At 38.1% G+C, this 10,756-nt stretch overlaps 1 protein-coding gene across 1 annotated transcript; it reads right to left on the reverse strand.

Moving 5' to 3' along the window:
• Nucleotides 1-5,941: 5,941 nt before the first annotated feature.
• On the reverse strand, nt 5,942-9,587 carry NPVF (neuropeptide VF precursor). The gene is made up of 3 exons (XM_041411532.1): nt 9,413-9,587; nt 7,285-7,657; nt 5,942-6,419 (listed from the first exon to the last, which is right to left on the reverse strand). The coding sequence occupies exons 1-3, from the start codon at nt 9,551-9,553 to the stop codon at nt 6,412-6,414; spliced, it is 522 nt and encodes a 173-aa protein (XP_041267466.1). The 5' UTR covers nt 9,554-9,587; the 3' UTR covers nt 5,942-6,411.
• Nucleotides 9,588-10,756: the final 1,169 nt, after the last annotated feature.

Consider the following 10,756-nt stretch of genomic DNA (forward strand, 5'->3'; position numbering starts at 1 on the left):
CATTTCAGTGAATAAGTTAGAGACATCATTCTCTGGATTTGTCACTGATTTTGATAGCCATAATATTGTGAGGGCTAGAGATGCACTCAGATCCAAAAAGAGCCAAAGCAAGCTGTTTATTGAAGTGAGAAATTATACATATTCTTATCCTTAAGCTGGTGTTAAAAGGCAAAAGTTAGAAAGCATTTATAGGCAGATTAATACACACTGCAACAAATCCTCTCTTCAGGCTTTATGTCAAATGCCACTATAATTTCTTTTTAAAAAAGAATTATTTGTTCTGGGAATAGTTATTAAAAGTCAGAAAGTTGAGATGACCAGACTTGTTAAGGTTTAAAGCTCATGAGATAGATTTTGTAAAGCTAATGCTGTAGTTTCCATTTTCCTAACTCCTCCAGGAGTTTGCCGTGCTAATTTACATCCCAGGTTCTATAAGGGAATACACGATTCTCCCCAAAATCAGGCTTTACAAGGAATGTTATTTCTGCCCTCTCGTGGCCACGGACCATTTTGCAGTTTTGCATCGACGAGAATTCCAGAATTGAATCTCATTTCGATAATTGCAAATTGCTTTTACTTTAGAGAACAGGCGTAAGTTTTGTATCTCCGAGTCAGTTTTCTTGTACAAAATGTATTTATGTATATCTTTCATTTGAATATAATAGTTGATTATTTAGATTATCAAATTAATGACATAAAATTCTTCTAGTTTATGCCATAACCCAGAATATGAAGCTGTGACTTGCATGTTACAAGACAGAATCTGAACAAGAAATTTTGTAGCATGCATGTAAGAGCATATAATGCAATAGTGATTCAAGAGAAAAGTATTATATAAAAAAAGAATAGATTATTCACTGGCAAATAATACTAACAAATGAGACTGTTTTTGTTACATGTTGGAAAATGGGGAACAAAACCCCATTACTTTATACATTACCTGCAAATTTTTTTCCTATGTGCTCCTTTTCAGTCAGCCCAAGTTACTGTATCCTCATCTTGGTGATTTCTGGGTTAACTAAGAAAATCACTATTGCACATGTTGTGCTAGTGCCAAATTGTGCACTATCTGCACTTAGCAGCAGAGGGAAATAAGACCCAGAACGAATTTTTCACTAGTTACACATTTGAGATGGGTGTGGGCTCTGAAATCCTCCAGGCTCCCCCTGGATTCATAAAATCATATGCAGTATAAATATGTGCAAGAACATATTTGGTAGAAAATGTCTTGAAATACAGAACTTCCAGAAACATGCCATGGTGTCTGAGCAGACACAGGAAGAACCTTCTGAAAACGGTCTGCTGTTTTCCCCTCCCCTGCTCTTACCACAGACTGACACATCAAGAGCAATTCAGAAGCACCTGGATTCACACTTCTTTCAAGTGTCCACCAGCCATATGTGATCCCAGTATAACTACACTATAGGCTGCTCTGCAGCACCTACATTGGAATTTAATTTCTTCACAGGAATCTAAATTAAACTTCTGACTTTTCTTTCATAGCTGCCAAAATAAGTCAGCTGCTGAATTGGGCTGTACAATTTTGTTTGAAATGTGTTTTTAGGGATAGGCAGACTGCACTTCTCAGAATTGATGGTGGTCTCTAAAGGCAAGTAGGTACTTAGTCAAAATGGTAACTTCACTCAAAGACATGCTCAGCACCAAACGTGCTTTTATGTTTTTCTTGAGCCGCTCTCTTCAACAGCAGAGTTCAAAGAAAGTTTGTCTCCATTCTTTTACAAATAAATTTCTCCATATTTGCCATAGCATAAATTCCAAACACTTTTATTGCCCCAAGATGTGGATGCATTTTAAGTACCTGCAGAGTTTAGCAGCTAAGAGAAGTAGATGATCTTTAAAAGTTCCCCTCTGTTCTCCTTCACTATTTCATGCAAATAGGAAGTGCTCCAGGTTTTGGAGCAGAGATCCCCCTGTATCCTGCAGATCCAGGTGAGGCAGGCTGTCCCCCTACATCCCATGGAGGACCCCATGCCAGAGCAAGGGGATGCCAGAGAGAGCTGGTGACCCATGTGGGATGCCTGTGCTGGAGTGGGTTTGCTGGCAGGACTTGTGACCCTGCAGGGGACCCACACTGGACAGTCTGTTCCTGAAGGACAGCACCTCATGGGAGGGACTCACTGTGGCACTTTGTGAAGATGTGCAGCCTATGGAAAGGACTCATACTGGAGAAGCCCACAGAGGAGTGTCTCCAGGAAAATGGACCCCACATTGGAGCAGAAGAATAGCATGAGGAGTCCTCTCCCTGAGGGGGATGGGATGGCAGAAACATCACTTGATTAACTGACCCCAATCCCAAATCCCCATTCCCTGCACTGCAAGGATGGAGGAGGTGGAGGTAGAGAATTTGGGAGTGATCTTCCTTATCTTCACCCATGAGACTTTTGTTATATTTTTTCTTAACTGCCCAGCTGAAGATGGAATAATGTGGTGATTTTGGTAGGCTCCTTTTGTCCACCCTGGATCAGCCCACCACAAGCATCTCCACAAACTGTAAATCTGTTTTCAACTGATAACTTTGATATAAAGCTCCTCAGAGATTTATGATGTACTTTGAACCTCAGCAATGCAAACTGATTTAATGTTTTCTTTCATGTGAGGTGGGGTGGCTTTAGAAACTAAGGATCAAAACCCAAGCAAAGTTTTGGTTTACAGCATTCCTAATTGTTGCTTCTGGTTTTGAACCACTTTTCATCTATTACTTGTTACCTGTATATGCATAAATGTGATATTTGCAAAGACAGCTGCATGGCTCTGTGTGCCCTACAACACTCATATTGCATTGCTGCATGTCTCTGCATTTGTGCTACAGAATGCAGCATGCGAAGTTTAGCTCCTGTTTCTATTATTTAAACATTTCTTTCAGTGCTGAGGTATCAAATACATATGAGGAGAAAGGAGAACATGTGGTCAAACCTCCTGTTGAAAGCATGGCCAACCTCCTGTTGAAAGCATGACTTTAAAAGAAATAATTATCTGCTGAAGTATTGCTGTGTGAGACAAAGCATTACTTGGGTGCCTCTGAAAATTTGGGATGTAGCAAAATGAATTTTCCTGTGCAAGGTTTTTCTGACTTATGTCTGTCTTAATCACCTGACTCCTTTTTTAAGACCTGCAAACAACGGAAGTACCCTTCTGCTTTTCATTTCACTTTATGCACCATCAGCATGTTGGAGGATGGTAATAAAAGGGTGGAATGAACTTAAATAACATTTAATAAGTTCTGGGTTTAGAAATCTGTCATAACCATATACTTTTTTTTTCTTCAGTATTTCAAGTACAATGGCAGCCTACAGAGGAGTCTGAGTTTTCTGAAAACCAATCTAGAATATTTCTTGTACCAGTTAACTCTGGGGATCTAAGTGGATAATTTGTATGACAACTGTAAGAGAAACCCATGTTTTATTGATTTTCACTAAAATTTTAATTAGATACTCTTCTGAGTAAAGCCATAGGACTGACTTTCTGGCTAATCACTGCATAGGATACATTGTGCACAGATATGAAGAGATGAAAATTGTATTTTGCCCTATCCATTTTTCATGAGATAAAATACATGTAGAGATACTGTAAGCCTCCCTTTTCTTTCCTAGTAGAAGAAATTTTTCTCATCCAAGCTCTGTGCTACAAAAGACCTGAGTGGCACTAGCTGAGGCCCTTCTACATTATGTCATCAGGAGACCAGCACAAATGCAAATCAGATATCTATGCCTGTCAATGTATCTGTGGCAGATGTACTTTTGTGGGTGGCACTGATGAAAGCATTTCCAGTTCCTGCTAACAGGTGCTCTTAAACTTGGGGAAATTTTTAAAATGTCTTGCTTAAAGTTTGGAAATTTCTAGTGGGCTGTTGTTTCTAAGGATAGCCCCATTTTCATATTTTAAAGCAAATGTAAAAGGCAGTTGCAAAAGCAATTGAAAGGAATCTAAGACTGACAGATTTCAAACACGATTCCCAAGTCTGGCTCCTTCTGCGGGTAAACCAAAAGTGTCACTTTACACTCAACTAAATCTGTCTGAATGATATATGGAAATCAATCCCATGATGAGCCTTTGGACTTATAAATTAATCAGTACGTTGTCAGCTGTCTTCTCTATAAGCTTAAGTAAGAACCTAAAATAGGCCTGGTGTTTTTTTCATGGAGACTTTAATAATAGGCATAGATATTACTTGTATGGCAAGGAAGGCTGGGAGCTCCTGAACCCTACAAGAATTCATGCCAGGAAGTCCCAGTAGTCTGTCAATTGATTTACTTGTGTCCTTTTCTTGCTTTTTCCCAATTCATGAATAATATCTGTGTGTGGATAATAAATAATCCAGTGAGTGATAGCTAGAGCGATGTATGTTGCCTGTTGTGCCCCTTCTCCTCCTGTTGCACTATCCAGTGATTGTTTTCTTGGCTCATGTGCTCTCAAGCCAAACAGAAATTTTGCACAGCACAGCATAATTTCTGCTTTATGTACTTTTCAGCTAGCAGTTCCTCTGCTAAGGGAAAATAAATCAATAGCCACCCCCTTTATCCATGCTATGAAGCTTGCTATAAAAGGACAACTTAATTGTAACCTGCTGCTGGGCCAGTGTTTGGGCTTCTGCTTTCCTCCCACAGCAGCTATCATTAATGCCAATAGATGTGTACCCTTTCTCTGTTGCTAGGTGATAGGTGCCTTAAAAAGGCAGCTTCTATTGCTGCTCAGGGATTCTCACAAATCTTGTTTCCTTTTGGTTCACATGATGTGCAGTGAGGTTTTTAGGACCAGAAACACAGCTCAAAGTTCAGGGCATTTCCTTCTGCTGTCCATTTGACTGTAAATCACTTCCTCAGTCTGGTTTTCCTGACTGAGGAATAAATGACACCTGTTCTGGTGGTAGGCAGTGGCAAGACTTCTACTTCATAGCCTGGATCTTTGACTTTCCCCGCACACAATTTGTTGACCAGTGTCCTTCAGCATGGACTTGGCTGATGTAGCCAAGTGTTATACTGCAAAGCAGGTCTTTCAGCAGCACTTGTTAGGTAAAGTGTTTTCTGAGGCTCAGAGAAAAACCCAAAGATTGGTTTGGGACTCTTACATTCAGAAAGTGTAAGCTCACTGGTTTTTACCTGTTTAGAATTTCCTCTTTCTTTGTTATTTCTGTTATGAGTGAGTAGAGAGAATAGATATTCTCAGGACTATAGTCTGATTCCTTTGGATTGCATTAGATTCAGCAGACACAGGTTGAATAATGTTGTGTTTCCTGTAGCCTCATTAACTTTGTGGAGGAATGGCACCTCAACCTCTGTCCCATCTATGAACTGATCTGATCAGTTTGATAGGGCTTTTTCCCAGGTTCTTGTAAATATATGTGGAATGTAAGGAGATCTGGTTATTGGTTTTTCAGCATAAAGACTAAGACAAGAGACAGGAAGAAGTAATAAACTCTCAGATACCCAAACCTTGAGGAAGAGGAGGCAACAGGACAATAGCAAAGAGCAGAACTCCCAGACCACTTCTTGATGGGACTAGAACAGAGCCACTCAATGGCTTGAGGAGGTTCAGCCAGACACTGCATGGACACTGTGCAGGGACACTGTGAACATGGGTGCGTGTGATCTGATAGCACACCTCAAGCCAGGCTAGCTGGACAGTAGAGTGAGTGGTCTGATTGCCAGCAACTGAGGAGTCAAAGGGATCTGGAGGTCTGAGGGCTAGGAGCTGGAGAGACACAGATTGTCTGCTCCAAGCTATTGAACAGACTGAGCATCCAAGGGCTGCTGATGAAGGCGCCCGTTTGTGTGTGTGATTCTAATGTCAGTTTAAAGCTGGACTAGCTGGTGAGCTGAAGAAGAGGTGTAGCAGCCAGCTGCCAGAGAGACAAGTTGTCTTTCAGATTTATATCTAAGATGACCCATAAAAACTTTTCCTGTAAAAACAGGAAAAGTTTTTACTCAATGCTTGATTTTCTCTAGCTGCTCATGACACAAAGGCTATCAGCAGTTTTGATTCTTCTTCTCATTGTTATTATTCACATTGTAGGCTTCTTATTATTTGAACCATGCACCTTTATTAATTTTATGCTTTTAAAAATTCTGCTTTAAATGCTGTAAATTATACAGCCATTGTTCTGAAATTCAGTTTTATAACCAATAGGACATAAGTAGCGCAAAATTAAATAGAATTTATACTAGACCACCACTGAAGCAAAATACCACAACAATCACTACAATTATCATTGCCTTATATGTCAAGGGTTTGTACAGAAAAAAATACATTATGCATACGTGAAGGCAGGTTTGCATTTCAATTCACACATTTCCTTTTCATGACCTTTAGTTTTGAAAACACATTGCAGCTTTTCCAAGTCTTTCAGATTCTGTCTTCATAATTTCATTCCAGTATTAATGTAACTGTTAGAGCTCATATCCCTAAAAATACCAGACAAATAAAACAAAAGCTGTTATAATTAGGTGAGACAGTGAGAAAGAAATGAAAGGAATCAAATTAAATGAGAGAGAACCTTGGCTTCTAATATATCCATTATCTTTTCTGGCCTGAACTTCTACTTTATGCATGTGTCAGAGGGAGGTCAGGGGTAACCAACTGAAACTTGGTTACAAGACAAATGGGCAGTTCCAGTAAAGCAGCAGTTATGACAAGAAGGACTGTTGTTGAAGAGCTGGTTTAAATTAATCTTAGTAATAGGAAATAGTTTTTCTGTGCTGAAAAAAATTCTGAGATGTCACAAAAATTTTTCCATGATAATGTGGAATGAAAAATCAAAATCTCAAACATTGTCTCAGTAAGAAAATATGAAAAAAAAATAGGATTGGATGAGAAAAAATAATTTTCAGAATGCTGCGGTTCAGCTTGGAATTTAGTATTTTTTTAACTCTAATTTGCGTAAATTTAGAAAATGGAAGAGTAATTTTCAGTTAAGGTTTATAGGCTGAAATGGGATATTTTAATGATTCTGAACCTTCTTCACCAAAGCTATGACTTTTCAAAATGCAACCTGATCTAAAAAAGCATCAAATCTAATCCTGTCATATGAACATTTTCAGATTTGGTTATTTGGCACCTTCTCATTAAAAAAGATTTTATAAAAAGTTTCTCTACTACTTTTGATGAGGCTTTTTGATTTGATGAACTGCAATCTTTCTTTTGGCAAATTGAACTCATATTGAAATGCTTAGAAATATTCCTAGAGGAATTCTAGCTGTATTTAATCATTGCTAACCTATGATTTAATATGCATTTTAATATGTGGCTTGAACATTTCTATAGCGTTACCTGGTTCAGATTCCTCAATGTCTCGAGGCAGATTGACAGCCAGTGACTTCCCAAATCTCTGTGGCAAATTTAGAAGTGATTGACTGGAACCTTTAACAAGTGGAGATCTCCCAAGCCTGTGTGATACCTTTGGAGCATGATTAAGTATGTTCTCTCCAAAAGCTCTTCCAAATCTCAGGGGCAAATTAGAAAATGGTTTAATGCTTCTTTCTTCTGGATAATTTCTTCCAAATCTAAGAGGTAAATTAGCAACTGAATTTGGCATCTTGCTTGCTGTAAAAGTGTTCATTTTAATGATACCTTTTGATCCCCAGTCTTCCATTTCTTCAAAATTGAGACTCCTCTGCTTTTCTTCAAAAATATTATCTTTAATCTAAAGAAAAATATTTTTAGAAAGGACATGATCATTTTATAGGGCATTACTCCGGCTACCAATGACACAAAGTATTAAATTTCATAACTCCTTAGAAAGCTGCTGGGTAATGCTCTTTTTTTTTCTTGAATATTTAATGTTTTTTAGTTCTATTTGCTAAACTCCATTGTAATGTGAGCTCCTTCATGTGGATTACTTCATATGCTGACATTGTCCTGCTTACCTTTTCAGAGCTCTGACCACAAGGGCATATTTCCATATAATTGTCAGCAAATGGTTCAGCTCAAATGGTGTCAGTTGGAAATATTTCTGGGCACATGTGTCAGTACCTGTGCAGTCAGTTAAGATAGGACAGCAGTTGCTGTCAGGTCCACATTTGCTTGTACCACCACCTGAAGTTCTGTGGAGTGGAAGATGCTGAACATATTTTGTGACTTCACACAGACCCAGACTCTTACTCATCTGGTCTGGATGAACAGGAGGATGGACCATGCTACCTGAAGGTATAGTTAATTTCTTCCTCAGTATTGGGTGGGTGCTTTGGACCCAGTATCCATCCAGGTTATCAGTATCCAGGTTCTGGCCTGACAGCATAGAAGATGCCCTGAGCTTTAAATGGCTTTGGTCCTTCACCAGCCCACAAGCTCCTGGGCTCATAATTTTTGTGTAGCCAGCACAAAATATGCTTTCTGTATCTATGCTGTCATTCAGTGAGGAGCTGAGCCTAGTATATTACCTGTCTCATGATGTATAGGGCAGCTGTTGCCTGAAAAAGAGCTTTATCAGTATGACCCTTCTTATAGAGCAGTGTTCTTCCTTCAGCATATTAAAAATAACTTACTTTTGTGACAAAAATAAGTTTCCAGGACTTAACAGCAGATATGTACAAGTATGGATTTAAATTTCAGTCAAACGCACAAATGCTACTAATCATAATTTCACTTCCTTATCCCTATTTGTCTTCCCTGTGAGCTTCTCCAGTTACTGGCAGAGAACAGAAATGAGCCATACTAGTTCATACTTCATGATTTAAACTTTAAATAAACTATCCCTCTGATTGCACTTGCACACTGCTTCTGGAAGTATATAAAAGATAGTGAGCTAAAGTCCAGAGGATTTGACTAGCATAATTGAATTTGTATTTTGTTTTGAAGTATGTTTATTATACCAATGATGATAAGTCAAAAAGAGAGGTTGGCTCCCATTTCCTAGGGAGTATTTGTAGCGAAGACATGAAAAATAATGCAGATGAAGTGTGCAAATTTCATTTGGCACCTATTGAGACATAATAAATGTGCAACCCTGCAAAGAAATTTTTATAGGCAATTTCCGGAGTAAAATTTTAAGACCATTAAGTATATTAGATTTAAAATGTTCTCTGTTTATCATTATTTTTTGAGTATTACAAACATGCCTTTATTAAATTTGGATTAATAATCTGTTATTGCATAAAACACCTGACAGGAATGTTAATTGAGGATTCACTGTGTAAGTAAGAAACATTTCAGAAAAAGTTGCAGCCTAATCACAAAGCTGTACTGCAAGAAAATTGAAATATGAGTTGATTTACACAGTATGTGTGTTTGAGCAAAGGAATTTCTTGAAAATTCTTTTGATAAGCTTTTTTCATACTGCTAGTGCTGTAACGCTGAATGTTGTGGAACGGGTTTAGGACAGTCTGTGCCGAAACACCCAGTGTGCTCAGGATCTGACCCACAGTTCCCCCAAACAAAGTCATAGCAATACAGATCTTACCTCATAATATTTATCATCATTGTCTTCTCTGCTCTGCAGCCTGGACTTCATTGGTTCATTTAGACACATGCTGTTTGATGTGAGAAAGACAACAGTAGCTAAAGCAAACAGAATAAACTTCTTGGTTGAAATTACTTCCATTTTTCTCAAGTTAAGCTTACTTAGAGAGCTCAGAATCTGTACAGAAAATAAAACTGCCATCTTTTTATATAATCAGAAAACAAAACAACATGCTTGCACCATGACATCAGTCTCTAAAGCTCCAACTCCCAGTATTAATTAGGGAAATAATTTGAATCTATTGGAAGAATGTTGGGAATTTCTTTTGTGAAGCTTCTTAGGCAACATAACTCCTTGTTAGGGACTCGCTGACTTTACTAATATTTTCTTCTAGTGAAGTATGTCATAATTAGCTAATTTTGAGAGCCACAACAGTAGAGATGTACAACAGCCACAATGCTCCATCAGTAGTAGAAAAAATCACCTTGTTTCTTTCTTTTGTATCGGTGTCCTCAGAAGGACTATGAAAGGAAGCTTTCCCCATGTAAGCATTCTTCTGCTTAAACAATCCTTTTGGACCACAGAATGCTTGTTTATACTTATGTACAGCTAGGAACATTTGTCCCATTATAATCTGGTGCTGTGTATTGGAGTTGTTGATCAGATCCTAAGAGATGTTATGCATTAATATAATCTATTGACGTACATAATATCTATGCTCTAAATTTGACATTTTAGTTGCATTCAGAATGGGTTAGGTACATGCTTTTAAAACCCTGCCCATAAGGTAAATTTTTAAAAATTCCAGATGTTATTTTACATCTATATTTTTCAGGCCAAATTTTCCATTTTCCATTTTTAATCTGCCACTTAGCTGAACACAGTGAAAGCACTGGACTGCCCATGCATGTCTGTCTCAGAAGGAGATTCAGGATGCAGAATAAACCTACCCTTATACACACATTGAATTGGTTGCTAGATAGGCTGGTGAGCCAGGCTAATATTAGACAAAAAAGCATATTGTGTTGTTCTTTCACTTGTTATTCCTAAATTCTTGAACTGATTTAAATTAGTACTTAAAATCAGCCCCATATGGAGGAAATTTGATTGCTCGCATTAAGTGCTCACACTGAAAACTGGACTCCAGGCATGTTATTTTGCAATTCAACACCACAATTGTAAAATGTCCATTCCATTACAGCACTAGAAGTGCTGTTCCAAGAGAACATGTTTTATGCTGTGGGCAGAATGGATAGTATGGACTGTTTATCTCTTGACAGTATGTTACTGTCTTTGCTGCACAGTGAAGCTGAAGGATTTGCAACTAATCTCATTTTTTAATTA

The sequence above is a fragment of the Onychostruthus taczanowskii genome, unplaced genomic scaffold (genome assembly GCF_017590055.1).
Source record: "Onychostruthus taczanowskii isolate IOZ18803 unplaced genomic scaffold, ASM1759005v1 scaffold36, whole genome shotgun sequence".
Lineage (NCBI taxonomy): Eukaryota > Metazoa > Chordata > Aves > Passeriformes > Passeridae > Onychostruthus > Onychostruthus taczanowskii.